Source organism: Haematobia irritans, chromosome 5 (assembly GCF_050003625.1).
Source record: "Haematobia irritans isolate KBUSLIRL chromosome 5, ASM5000362v1, whole genome shotgun sequence".
In the NCBI taxonomy this organism is placed as follows: domain Eukaryota; kingdom Metazoa; phylum Arthropoda; class Insecta; order Diptera; family Muscidae; genus Haematobia; species Haematobia irritans.
This window is the reverse complement of record NC_134401.1, coordinates 118651938-118667174: the sequence shown is the minus strand read 5'-3', so window position 1 is coordinate 118667174 and position 15237 is coordinate 118651938. Positions and strand designations below refer to the sequence as shown.

At 30.8% G+C, this 15237-nt stretch overlaps 1 protein-coding gene across 1 annotated transcript in view; it reads left to right on the top strand.

The window, feature by feature from the left end:
• LOC142240010 (putative chitinase 10) overlaps positions 1-6071 on the top strand; it is a 51171-nt gene extending 45100 nt beyond the window's left edge. The window contains exons 11-12 of the mRNA XM_075311729.1: positions 5288-5514; positions 5593-6071. Of these exons, the coding sequence (XP_075167844.1) occupies positions 5288-5514; positions 5593-6014 (649 nt within the window). The 3' untranslated portion in view covers positions 6015-6071. The remainder of the gene's footprint in view (positions 1-5287; positions 5515-5592) is intronic.
• Positions 6072-15237: the final 9166 nt, after the last annotated feature.

Here is a 15237-nt window from a genome sequence, read left to right as displayed (position 1 = left end):
ATCACATCCGTCAAATGTGTTGGGTGCTTTATACAAAGGTTTGCCCCAAATACATACATTTAAATATCACTCTATCTGGAAGAATTTGATAGACTTCTACAAAATCTATAGACTCAAAATTTAAGTTGGCTAATGCACTAGGGTGGAACACAATGTTAGTAAAAAAATATGGGAAACGTTTAAATCTGAAGCAATTTTACGGAAACTTCGAAAAAGTTTATTTATGATTTATCGCTCGATATATATGTATTAGAAGTTTAGGAAAATTAGAGTCATTTTTACAACTTTTCGACTAAGCAGTGGCGATTTTACAAGGAAAATGTTGGTATTTTGACCATTTTTGTCGAAATCTGAAAAACATATATATGGGAGCTATATCTAAATCTGAACCGATTTCAACCAAATTTGGCACGCATAGCTACAATGCTCATTCTACTCATATGTGTGTAAATCGGGCGAAAGCTTTATATGGGAGATATATCCAAATCTGAACCGATTTCAAGCAAATTTGGCACGCATAGTTACAACGCTAATTCTACTCCCTATGTAAAATTTCAACTAAATCGGAGCAAAAAATTGGCCTCTGTGGGCAAATGAGTGTAAATCGGGCGAAAGCTATATATGGGAGCTATATCTAAATCTGAACCGATTTTGCTGATATTTTGCAAGTTTTTCGAGACTCATAAAATATTCGGATGTACGGAATTTGAGGAAGATCGGTTGATATACACGCCAATTATGACCAGATCGGTGAAAAATATATATGGCAGCTATATCTAAATCTGAACCGATTTTTTCCAAAATCAATAGGGATCGTCTTTGAGCCGAAACAGGGCCCTATACTAAATTTTAGAACAATCGGACTAAAACTGCGAGCTGTACTTTGCACACAAAGATACATCAACAGACAGACAGACAGACGGACAGACAGACGGACAGACAGACAGACAGACAGACGGACATCGCTAAATCGACTCAGAATTTAATTCTAAGCCGATCCGTATACTAAAAGGTTGGTCTATGATTACTCCTTCTTGGCGTTACATACAAATGCACAAACTTATTATACCCTGTACCACAGTAGTGGTGAAGGGTATAAAAAATGCGCATAAAACGATAATATTTAAGGTTTTGTTTGATTTGTGAATGTTTACATTTGTTTAAAACAAGGTCTCATTTGATTTGAAAAAGGTTTCTTTTGGTGTGAAAAATATTTAATTTGAAGAAAAAATGTTATATTCGCCAACTTATTATAACATATTAATATGTGCGTCCCAAACATTTGCTGCTGATTTCATGCAAATTTTAAATTTTCAATTAAATATTTGATCCCTGTGCTTATCTGAATAAAATAAGGGAATTGTATGGTTGCCACAGTTAGTAGAATGGCAGATTTTTTGATAGATTTTGAAAAATATTCCTCCTCAACTAAGATGTACTTCACAAATTTTCTAAAGAAAAAATTTTGCTATAGACATAAAATTTTGACAAACTTTTCTTTAGAAATAAAATTTAAAAAAATTTTCTAGAAATAAAATTTTTACAAAATTTTCTATAGATATAAAATTTTGACAAAAATTTCTACAGAATTAAAATTTTGACAAAATTTTGCTACAGAAATAAAATTTTGAGAAAATTTTCTATAGAAATAAAATTTTGACCAAATTTTCTATAGAAATAAAATTTTGAGAAAATTTTCTTTAGAAATAAAATTTTGACAAAATTGTCTTTATAAATAAAATTTTGACAAAATTTACTAAAGAAATAAAATTTTGACAAAATTTACTAAAGAAATAAAATTTTGACAAAATTTTCTATAGAAATAAAATGTTGACAAAATTTTCTACAGAAATAAAATGTTAACACAATTTTCTATAGAAATAAAATTTTCACAAAATTTCTATAGAAATAAAATTTTGACATAATTTTATATAGAAGTAAAATTTTGACAAAATATAGAAATAAAATTTTAACACAATATTCTATAGAAATACAATTTTGACAAACTTTTCTTTAGAAATAAAATTTTAAAAAATTTTCTAGAAATAAAAGTATTACAAAATTTTCTATCGAAATAAAATTTTGACAAAATTTTGCTATAGAAATAAAATTTTTACAAAATTTCTATAAAAATAACATTTTGACAAAATTTTCTATAGAAATATCATTTTGACAAAATTTTCTATAGAAATAAAATTTTGACAAAGTATACACAGAAAAAAATATCACCAGAATATTTCCAATTAAAAAGTTAATTGAAGTTGAATGTTTTTTCAATTAATAAATTAATTGATACAATTAACTTTTTAATCAAGATAGAAACATTAGGTTAATTAGGTCAATGATTGAAAATTTTAAAATGTTTAATTAAAAAATTAATTGATAGTTAATTAACTTTTTAATCAAATTCAGAAGACTAAGTCAGTTAAAAAAAGTGATGAACATTTCTTAATCAAAATAAAATCTCTAAGCCAATTCAGAAAGTAGTTGAAAATAGTTACCTTTTTAAATAAAAAATTAATTGGATGCAAACCCAAAATCAATTAAATTTTTAATTGAATCAATTAAAAAATTAATTGAAAATTGCTAATGACATCAATTAATTTTTTAATCAAGGATTTTTTCTATGCCCAATTAAAACTATGATTGATACTATCATTTTCGTGATTGAAGACATTTCAATTAAAAAATTAATTGGATCAATTAATTTCGTGATTGAATCAGAAAAATATTTTTTTGTGTGTAGAAATAAAATTTTAAGACAATATTCTATAGAAATAAAGTTTTTACAAAATTTTCTATAGAAATCAAATGTTCACAAAATTTTACAGAAATAAAATTTCGAAAAAAAAATGATAAAACTTTCTATAGAAATAAAATTTTGACAAAATTTTCTATAGAAATAAAATTTTGACAAAATATAGAAATAAAATTTTAACACAATATTAAATAGAAATAAAATTTTTACAAAATTTTCTTTAGAAATCAAATGTTCACAAAATTTTCTATAGAAATCAAATGTTCACAAAATTTTAGAGAAATAAAATTTTGACGAAATTTGCTATAGAAAAAAAACTGATAAAATTTTCTATAGAAATTAAATTTTGACAAAATTTTCTATAGAAATAAAATTTTGACAAAATTTTGTACAGAAATAAAATGTTGACAAAATTTTCTACAGAAATAAAATTTTGACAAAATTTTGCTATAGAATTAAAATTTTGACAAAATTTCTATAAAAATACCATTTTGACAAAATTTTCTATAGAAATTACATTTTGACAAAATTTTCTATAGAAATACAAATTTGATAAAATTTTCTACAGAAATAAAATTTTGACAAAATTGTCTTTAGAAATAAAATTTTGACAAAATTTACTAAAGAAATAAAATTTTGACAAAATTTTGTACAGAAATAAAATTTTGACAAAATTTTGTACAGAAATAAAATTTTGACAAAATTTTCTATAGAAATAAATAATAAAAAAAATCTGGAAATAAAATTTTTAACAAAAATTCTAGAAATAAAATTTTTAAAAAATATTCTATAGAAATAACATTTTGAGAAAATTTTCTACAGAAATAAAATTTTGAGAAAATATTTTACAAAAATAAAATTTTGGATAAATTTTCTATAGAAATAAAGTTTTCTATAGAAATAAAATGTTGAGAAAATGTTATGTAGAAATAAAATTTTGAAAAAATTTTCTATAGAAATAAAATTTTGCCAAAATTTTCTACAGAAATAAAATTTTGACAAAATATTCTATAGAAATAACATTTTAAAAAAATCTAGAAATAAAATTTTTAAAAATTTTTCTACAGAAATAAAATTTTGAGAAAATTTTTTACAGAAATAAAATTTTGAGAAAATTTTTTACAGAAATAAAATTTTTATAGAAATAAAAATTTGACAAAATTTTCTATAGAAATAAAAGTTTGACAAAATTTTCTATAGAAATAAAATTTTGACAAAATTGTCTTTAGAAATAAAATTTTGACAAAATTTACTAAAGAAATAAAAGTTTGACAAAATATTCTATAGAAATAAAATTTTGACAAATTTTTGTACAGGAATAAAATTTTAACAATAAAATTTTGACAAGATTTTGTACAGAAATAGAATTTTGACAAAATTTTCTATAGAAATAAATAATAAAAAAATCTGGAAATAACATTTAAAACAAAAAATCTAGAAATAAAATTTTTAAAAAATATTCTATAGAAATAACATTTTGAGAAAATTTTCTACAGAAATAAAATTTTGAGAAAATTTTTTACAGAAATAAAATTTTGGCAAAATTTTCTATAGAAATAAAGTTTTGAAAAAATTTTCTATAGAAATAAAATTTTGCCAAAATTTTCTATAGAAATAAAATGTTGAGAAAATGTTATGTAGAAATAAAATTTTGAAAAAAATTTCTATAGAAATAAAATTTTGACAAAATGTTCTATAGAAATAACATTTTTACAAAACTTACTATAAAAATAAAATTTTGATAAAATTTTCTACAGAAATAAAATTTTGACAAAATATGCTACAGAAATAATATTTTGAAAAAATTTTCTAGAAATAAAATTTTTAAAAAAATTTTCTAGAGAAATAAAATGTTAAGAAAATGTTCTAGAGAAATAAAATTTTGAGAAAAATTTCTACAGAAATAAAATTGTGAAAAAAAATTTTTTTACAAAAATAAAATTTTGATAAATATTTCTATAGAAATAAAATTTTGAGAAAATTTTCTATAGAAATATATTTTTGACAAAATTTTCGATAGCAATAAAATTTTGACAAATTTTTCTACAGAAATAAAATTTTGACAAAACTTTCTATAGAAAAAAAATTTGACAAATTATTCTATAGAAATAAAATTTGGACAAATTATTCTTTAGAAATAACATTTTGACAAAATTTTCTATAAAAATAAAACTTGGACAAATTATTCTATAGAAATAACATTTTGACAAAATCTCTATAGAAATAAAATTTTGACAAAATTTTCTATAAAAATAAAATGTTGACGAATTTTTCTACAGAAATAAAATTTTTACAAAATTCTTTATTGAGATACAATTTTGACAATATTCTCTATTGGAATAAAAATACCTTTCTGCATCATGAGGATTTTTTGTATGCCTATATTAGTGAAGGGTTTCTAAAATTTGTTTCTAGCGAACTTTGTTGAAAGTTTTTTTGTTGTTGTTTTAATCCTGTACCATATGGAGTACTTACTTCTATCTAAATTGTTTATATATTTGTTTTTATTTTATTAAAAAAACACTCTAGTCTAAGAAATTCAAAATATGGACATTTTGAATTTGGCATATCCGTTTCAGGGAATATCAGTTATTCCCGTCAATGGTATGATATTCCGGAAATTGTGAAATATGTGGATTTCATTAATGTTTTTGCCTATAACTACACAATTAATTTACCGCATCAGAAATATGCTCCTCTTTACGATTATGAAGATTATTCCGTACAAAATACAATTGACTATTGGCTGGTAAATGGTTTGTATTTTTTTCGTAATTTAGATATTAATTAGTATATATAAAGATTTCGATTTTAACATTTTTTTCACATTTTAGGAGCACCTGCTACAAAACTCTTATTGAGTATAGCCTTCGTAGCTCGAATTTCAACTAATTCCACAGTTTCCTATGTCCCATACTCGGATATGTGCCCTTATGAGAATCTTGTGAAATCCATTAATGGTCTGGAGTTTGATGAGAAGACTGCCACTAGCACAACCTATTATGATGACAAAGTTATTGATTACGAATCCATTTATAGTCTTAGTAAGAAATTGGATTTTGCTAATGAAATAGGCCTAAAAGGTGTTACGATATGGTCACTGGATACAGATGATTACTTGGGCATATGTGGACGAAAATATCCTCTATTGAAGCTTGTGGCACGTAAATTCGATAAACGATATGTATGTCTACCAGGTGAATGTTGCCATGCAAATAATGTAATGAATTGTGTTAAGGATGATGAAGATGAATAATAAAATAATAGAAAAATAATAAAAAATAAATCGATTCATATAAACACAAAGAAAAAATACTTGTTTCTACATGAAATCTTAGAATATATGACAAAATATTTAATGATTGTCTTTTATATATTTTATTTGGTTGACAGAAAACTAGCCGAATGTAGCACACTTCGCTGCACCTTCCTGATTTTTTAAAACTGAAAACCTATTTGAAAAAAAAAAATATCGTAACATTTTGCGTTAGCCAATATATTTGGAAGGATAAGATAATACGGAAAAAATCCAAAGCATTTGAAGTTGTTTTAAAAATTCGCAACAATATGGATCTCAATCTATTGGTGGAATTGATTACGTTTTTTTTTGTTTGACGTTAAGGAAGAAGATAAAATACTACGGTTCCGGGAGAATACTTTTCTTCCAACTGTAAAAAAAGCTTTCAATTAAAAAAAAAACGGGCAAGGAGGGTGTATCCTTAATTTAATCACCTTCTCCCACATATCCTGTAAATTTCAAGTAAATCAAGGAATTCTACAATATTTTCTATTCTTCCAAAAAACAGACGTCCCCTTCCCTGGGACATCAAACATCGACAAATAAAGCAGAAGATTTTTGACTTGAGACCACCCTAAAAATTTCACGAAACTCTGGGAACATTTCTGCACGTTTCAAAATGTCGAGCAAGGAGGAAGTACGCTCCCCCCACCCCAAATATTAAAAAATCAGGTACCCAAATAAATTTCATAATCTGTTCCCACGTCCTTAGTAAATTTAAAGGAAATTGGAGAAGTTTGGTTTTTCCACTGTATTAAAAGTCCGGTAAATGGGGAGGTCCCCCTTACCGACCGAATATCCAAAGATAAATTAGGAGATCTTTGTTTAGACGACACCCTCAACCTTCCATGAAAATTTCAAACAAATCGGAAAACTTTGGCCCAGTTTTCAAAAAGGCGGATAAGGGGATGTCTACACGGTTGAAAAAGACTGTTTTTCATATGTTTGGCTATAAACATTATATGTTTGGAACACAAATTTTTAAACACAATATTTTTGAGTGCAAGCATATAATGTTCATAAACTAGCATAACATGTTTGGGACATATATGTTAATATGTTAGAACATATTATGTTTGGGACATAAAATGTTTGTAAATATAATATGCTTGGATGCAAACATGTATTAATTTAGAAATAGTCTATAAACATATATGTGTTTAGTAGCTTGGAGCGCTATTTAACAGGGAGCGAAATTGAATTAAGTTGGTGGTTGTTGCTTGTTATTACAAAATTAACATTTTATTTTTCCTTGGGCAATTGATCAGCTAATCACTGTAGTGTTTTTCAGGCTGAAATATTAGCAATAAGAGAGGTGGCGAATTGGCTGAGAAGTAATGTTCCAAAAAATGTGGGCATTAATATATACTCAGACAGTCAACCTGCAATAAAATCCTTGGACTCTGTGTTCCTCAACTCGAAAACGGCCATCGATTGCCGCAAATCTCTCAATGAGATGGCTGAGCAGTACAATATTCACCTAATATGGGTGCCTGGCCATAGGAACATACCGGGGAACTGCGAAGCGGATGAGTTGGCAAGGCTAGGGACTACCTTACATATTCCAGGGGAACTAGAATTTGTTGGTATGCCCCTAGCTACCTGCAAGCTCATGCTGCGTGAGAAGGCTGTTATGATGGCAAATGTTCGATGGGAGAATTGCAAGGGTTGTAACGACACCAAGCAAATATGGCCCCATTTCAACTTAAACCGCACACTAGATATGCTAATGTTCTCGAGACGTCAGATATCACTCCTGATATCTGCTATAACGGGTCGCTGCCTGATAGGAGATTTTGCAAAAACTATTGGCGCGAAGTATAATGACTATTGATGAGCTGTCATGATGCGGAGGAAAAAGAATCAATTAAACACCTCTTGTGTGAGTGTCCTGCATTTTGTGTAAAGCGCAAGCAACTTTTAGGAGCATATAGCTTCAGATTACTGGCGGATCTGGAAAACGTTAACTTAAGCAGTCTGCTAATATTTTTGGAACAATCTGGTTGGTTTTAAAAAGAAAAATAATCAAGAAGGTTCAGCGGTTAAAACTAGAAGTGCCCATATGTAATAGGTACTTTTAGTTAATGTGGTATCACAATGGACTGACTAGTCTAAGTGAGCCTGAATCTTAATCGGGCTGCCACTTTAACCTAACCTAACCTAACCTATCAGCTACTTCTTTGATCCTTACAAACTGTGTGGTCCGCTGTTCGAATCCCCGTCCGGCAAAAGGTAAAATTAAAATAAATAAAAAATCATACAATTGAATAATTTCTTCTACAATGTTTGTATTACAGAAAAAGGTGCTAAGAACTAAAAAATCTCGTGGAAGTGAGAAAGATATGGGGGAATATACTATTGGGCAGAAACAAAATTTTGAGCATTCAGGTCGAAAACCTATGTTGTTAGCACCTATATTACCTGTTTATTTTCATAATTCATTCATATAAATAAATAAATAAAATTTTGAGCACAATATTGTTTGGGAGAATTTTTTAAGCATATAATATTTTTGGGTGCAAAATGCTTCCAAATATATTATATGTTCACATAATAACATATTGTTTTTTAGAAGACAACATTATTGAATTTGGATGCAAAAATACAAAATGTTTGGAACTTAGACTACCCAAACATATATTGTTTAGACCAATATGCTTTCAAACATATTATATATTGGAAGAGATCAAACATATAAATGTTTGGGCAATACCCAAAAATATATATGCTTGAAGCAAAATATGTTTGGGAGTATATGTTACAGAAGCGATTTTTTGTGAGCGTGTACGTTCTCTGAAAATTCAAAGGTAATAAATACTCGTATATAAATTTGTCATAGAAACTTTATTTTCTTGTAACTTTGTTCCTGCACTGAAAAAAATAATATCAAAGATTACGCAACCTTTAGTATGCTCAATTTACAAAAATATTAAGGACAAATTTTTTTAAAATAATAAAATTTTAAATAAAATAAAATTTATAATCTTTGCTTCAAAAATTTTGTTCATTAAATTTTGAACACAAATTTTGTAGAGAATTTGACATCATTGGTTTAAATTTTTTTTAGAACTAAGCAAATATTTTTTACTGTGAAGTGCCCGTTATAATTTGGATTTTTAAAATGGCATTTGTTCGTACTTAAATATACCGCGAAAAGAGAATGGAAATTCGATAAATGAGATCTGTATTCTAATTTTATTTTATTGATCCTAGATTTAAAGCTAGATATGCCACTAAAATGTCTTTATTTTAAAGAAACCACATCTTTAGTTGGGAATCAATACCAAAATCCTTAAGGGAATATCAAAATCTTTGGATCCAAGTAAACTATTGTGTTTTTTTAGTGTAGAGAAAATTTTTGAACAATGGATGTTTTTTATTTTCGTTGAAAATTGCCATGTCCTAATCATTTGGGCACTTTCTCAACATTATTAGTCCAGCTTGAAAAATAATCCTTATTTATTTGTATTCAAAAATTAATATAATTTTATTTATTAATTTATTATATTTTTCTTACAGGTTAGTAACATGGCATTAATTGTATTGTCGGGGTATGTATAAATAATAATTTCTACTAGATCACTCGATCAAAAAATTCTTTATACACAAAAAGGTCTTTTAAAGGGAAATCCAGAGAAACTTTAGGAACATCAATAGGTATGGCAAACATGACGTGTATTGGTCCATCTTTAGGGACAACCGCCATATAGACCCATCTTCTTGGGCTTCTAGAAATCGCAATGTTTTTTTGATTTACATGACATTCAAAATATTTTAGATCCAAAAGGTTGCCGTACCGAATTTGGTGTATTACGGGTTCATGTTTTGGCATATCCTCCATATAGACCAATCTCCGTATTCGGCCCGCCCGAACTTAAGGCCGTATATATTGGATTATTCTCTCTCCGTTATTCAGGTGATATTTCTGAGTGTTTCAAAACTACTCTAAGTGATGAACAATAAATAGCTGCAGTCTCGTAATCAAATTTGTATCTATCGATAGATTTTTTTATCAGTTATTTATAAGAAATATAAACTTATGTTTTGGAAAACTTTATTTCAAAGATGTTTTTTACTTGAAACATAGCATAATTTCTACTTGAAATCGAGTCTGAATTTGGACATTTGAGTTTTCATTAAAGAACTTTGATAACACATTTAGAATAAAGAACTGAAAAAAGAATTATTTAAAATTAGTTTCCCAAAATCAAGTACTCAAAACTCAAATTTAAAACAAGTAAAGAAAGTCTAAAGTCGGGCGGGACCGACTATATTATACCCTGCACCATTTTTTGTCCCAAATACATACATTTAAATCTGACTCCATCTGAACAAAATTTATAACCTATAGACTTAAAATTTAAGTCGGCTAATGCCCTGGGACGGTACACTATGTTAGTAAAAACAAGTAAGGAAAGTCTAAAGTCGGGCGGGGCCGACTATATTATACCCTGCACCACTTTGTAGATGTAAATTTTCGATACCATATCTCATCCGTCAAAAGTGTTGGGGGGGCTATATATAAAAGTTTGTCCCAAATACATACATTTAAATATCACTCGATCTGGACAGAATTTGATAGACTTCTACAAAATCTATAGACTCAAAATTTAAGTCGGCTAATGCACTAGGATGGAACACAATGTTAGTAAAAAATATGGGAAACATTTAAATCTGAAGCAATTTTAAGGAAACTTCGCAAAAGTTTATTTATGATTTATCGCTCCATATATGTATATGTATTAGAAGTTTAGGAAAATTAGAGTCATTTTTACAACTTTTCGACTAAAGGGTGATACGGTCAAAATTTGGTCAATATAAACTTGACGTATTTCTTTCAATTTTGCATTTAAAAAACCTGAACACCCCTCATTTTGAAGGTGTGTGTGTAGAATGTTGCTCCTATTTTGATTTTGGAATTCACTCTTCAGTTGTCAAAATGCCGTCCAAGCAAGAAGAGCAGCGTATCAAAATTTTGCTCGCGCATCGCGAAAATCCAAGCTACTCGCACGCAAAGCTGGCAAAAGCGCTAAAAGTTGCCAAATCAACCGTTACAAATGTAATTAAAGTGTTTGGGGAACGTTTGTCGACAGACAGGAAGTCTGGATCGGGGGGAAATCGAAAACCGGAAGCCGCTGAGACGACAAAGAGAGTTGCCGGTAGTTTCAAGCGAAACCCTAACCTCTCTCCTCGAGATGCCGCAAATAAGCTGGGTGTATCGTCTACAACCGTGCATCGAGCCAAAAAACGAGCCGGACTATCGACTTACAAGAAGGTAGTGACTCCAAATCGCGATGATAAACAAAATACGACGGCCAAAGCGCGATCCCGGAGTCTGTACACGACGATGTTTGACTGCGTGGTAATGGACGACGAAACCTACGTCAAAGCCGACTACAAGCAACTTCCGGGACATGAGTTTTATACGGCAAAAAGAAGGGGAAAGGTAGCAGATATTTTCAAGCACATAAAACTGTCAAAGTTCGCAAAGAAATATCTGGTTTGGCAAGCCTTCTTTACCTGTGGCTTGAAAAGCAGCATTTTCATAGCTTCCGGGACTGTCAACCAAGAAATTTACGTGAAAGAGTGTTTGAATAAACGTCTGCTGCCCTTCCTGAAGAAACACGGTTGTTCCGTACTGTTTTGGCCGGATTTGGTATCTTGCCATTACGGTAGAAAGGCCATGGAGTGGTACGCCGCCAACAACGTGCAGGTGGTTCCCAAAGACATGAACCCTCCCAACACGCCAGAGCTCCGCCCAATTGAGAAATACTGGGCTATTGTCAAGCGGAACCTAAAGAAGACCAAAAAACTGCTAAGGACGAGCAGCAGTTCAAGGCAACTGGCTTTCGGCGGCGAAGAAGGTGGACAAGGTGGCTGTACAAAATCTGATGGCAGGTGTCAAGCGTGAGGCCCGGCAATTCGGATTTGGAAAAGCGAAAGCCTAACTGAATATTTTTCCTGAATTTTATACTAATTGAACTTGAAAAAGAAATTTAATTTGATTTTTTAAATAAACGATTTCACCGATTTACACGCGTTTTCCCTTGACCAAATTTTGACCGTACCACCCTTTAAGCAGTGGCGATTTTACAAGGAAAATGTTGGTATTTTGACCATTTTTTTTCGAAATCAGAAAAACATATATATGGGAGCTATATCTAAATCTGAACCGATTTCAACCAAATTTGGCACACATAGCAACAATGCTTATTATACTCCCTGTGCAAAATTTCAACTAAATCGGAGCAAAAAATTGACCTCTGTGGTTATATGAGTGTAAATCGGGCGAAAGCTATATATGTAAACTATATCTAAATCTGAACCGATTTCAACCAAATTTGGCACGCATAGCTGCAATGCTAATTCTACTCCCTGTGCAAAATTTCAATTAAATCGGAGTAAAAGATTGGCCACTCTGGTCATATGAGTGTAAAGCGGGCGCACGATATATATGGGAGCTATATCTAAATCTGAACCGATTTCAACCACATTTGGCATAATTGACTACACTACTAATTGTACTCCTAGTGCAAAATTTCAACCAAATTGGGGTAAAACTCTGGCTTCTGGGACCGTATTAGTCCATATCGGGCGAAAGATATATATGGGAGCTATATCTAAATCTGAACCGATTTCAATAAAATTTGGAACACTTGACCATAATACTAATTGTTCTTCTTGTGCAAAATTTTAAGCTATATCTAAATCTGAACCGATTTCTTATCAATAGGTTTCTATTCTGAGCCAAAACACATACTTGTGCCAAATTTGAAGTCGATTCGGCTAAAACTGCGACCTAGACTTTGATTACAAAAATGTGTTCACGGACAGACGGACATGGGACTCGGGAGCCCACCCTGAGCATTTTTGCCAAAGACACCAGGTCTATCTCGTCTCCTTCTGGGTGTTGCAAACATATGCACTAACTTATAATACCCTGTTCCACAGTGTGGCGCAGGGTATAAAAACATTGGGGTTCGGTCAGAGCAGTGATTGAACCCACGACCCTTTGCAAGGCAGACATGCTAACCACTGCTCCACGTGGCCAAGAAATGTATGTTTCTGTTAAATAATGTTATGTTTGCATGGGCTCGTGGGCGCTGCAAACTATGCTATATAAATATAACTTATAACGATAATTGTCTATTGATGACTATAACAGTTACGTAGCCCAGTGGTAGTGTGTTGGCTTACAATTTGCATGGTTCCCGGTTCGATTCTCCGTCCAGGCGAAAGGTAAAATCTAAAAAATTATAAAACTGACTAATTTCTTCAACATTATTTGTATTACAGAAAAAGGTGCCAAGAACTAAAAAATTTCGTGGAAGTTAAAATTATGTGAGGGAATGAGCACAATCTTTTTGGGGAGAAAATTCTTCCAAGCATATAATATTTTTGGCCTCAAAATGCTTCCAAATATATAATATGTTCACATAAAACAAACATAATAATGTTTCGGCAATATCCAATAATATATGGGCTTCGTGCAAAATATGTTTGGAACATAACAGGTTGGCTGATAAGTCCCCGGTCTGACACTAGTATTAAATACATATTATTTTTATATAGCACCAACCTTCAAATAATTCGTGTCAAAATTTGAAGTCTGTAAGTCAATTAGTTTGTGAGATAGAGCGTCTTTTGTGAAGCAACTTTTGTTATTGTGAAAAAAATGGAAAAAAAGAAATTTCGTGTTTTGATAAAATACTGTTTTCTGAAGGGAAAAAGGGTGGAATCAAAAACTTGGCTTGATAATGAGTTTCCGGACTCTGCCCCAGGGAAATCAACAATAATTGATTGGTATGCAAAATTCAAGCGTGGTGAAATGAGCACGGAGAACGGCGAACGGTGATCGCAGTAAACGCCCGAAAGAGGTGGTTACCGACGAAAACATCTAAAAAATCCACAAAATGATTTTGAATGACCGTAAAATAAAGTTGATTGAGATAGCAGAGGCCTTAAAGATATCAAAGGAACGTGTTGGTCATATCATTTATCAATATTTGGATATACGGAAGCTCTGTGCAAAATGGGAGCCGCGCGAGCTCACATTTGACCAAAAATAACAACGTGTTGATGATTCTGAGCGGTGTTTGCAGCTGTTAACTCGTAATACATCCGAGTTTTTCCGTCGATATGTGACAATGGATGAAACATTGCTCAATCACTACACTCCTGAGTCCAATCGACAGTCGGCTGAGTGGACAGCGACCGGAGAACCGTCTCCGAAGCGTGGAAAGACTCAAACGTCCGCTGGCAAAGTAATGGCCTCTGTTTTTTGGGATGCACATGGAATAATTTTTATCGATTATCTTGAGAAGGGAAAAACCATCAACAGTGACTATTATATGGCGTTATTGAAGCGTCTGAAGGTCGAAATCGCGGCAAAACGGTCCCATATGAAGAAGAAAAAAGTGTTGTTCCACCAAGACAACGCAGCGTGCCACAAGTCATTGAGAACGATGGTAAAAATTCATGAATTGGGCTTCGAAGTGCTTCCCCACCCACCGTATTCTCCAGATCTGGCCCCCAGCAACTTTTTCTTGTTCTCAGACCGCAAAAGGATGCTCGCAGGGGAAAAATTTGGCTGCAATGAAGAGGTGATCGCCGAAACTGAGGCCTGTTTTGAGGCAAAACCGTAGGAGTACTACCAAAATGGTATCAATAAATTGGAAGGTCGTTATAATCGTTGTGTCGCTCTCGAAGGGAACTATGTTGAATAATAAAAACGAATTTTGACAAAAAAATGTGTTTTTCTTTGTTAGACCGGGGACTTATCAGCCAACCTGTTATGTTAGAGAAGCGATTTTTTTTTTGAGGGTGTACAATATTTTATTAAAATATTTGGTCAATTCGACAACAAAGCTATTTAACCGTAAGAGTAAATAAACGGGAAAGACGTACAATATTCAGGACATCCATGCAAGTCCAACGTGATTAATTACTATCTCATTGTGTCGTGTATTTACATACCAAATTACTATGAAATCTGTTAAAATGATACCTCAATTCGAAACACCCTATACTTATCAAGCACCTTCGTATGCAAGAAAATGTCTTTAATATTCACACAATTTACACGCTCTGCTAATTGTAATGTAATTATACTTTCAAAACTATAATAATAATTTTCAAATTTGAATTCATGTTAACGAATGCTATCGAGTTAGTTTAAGAA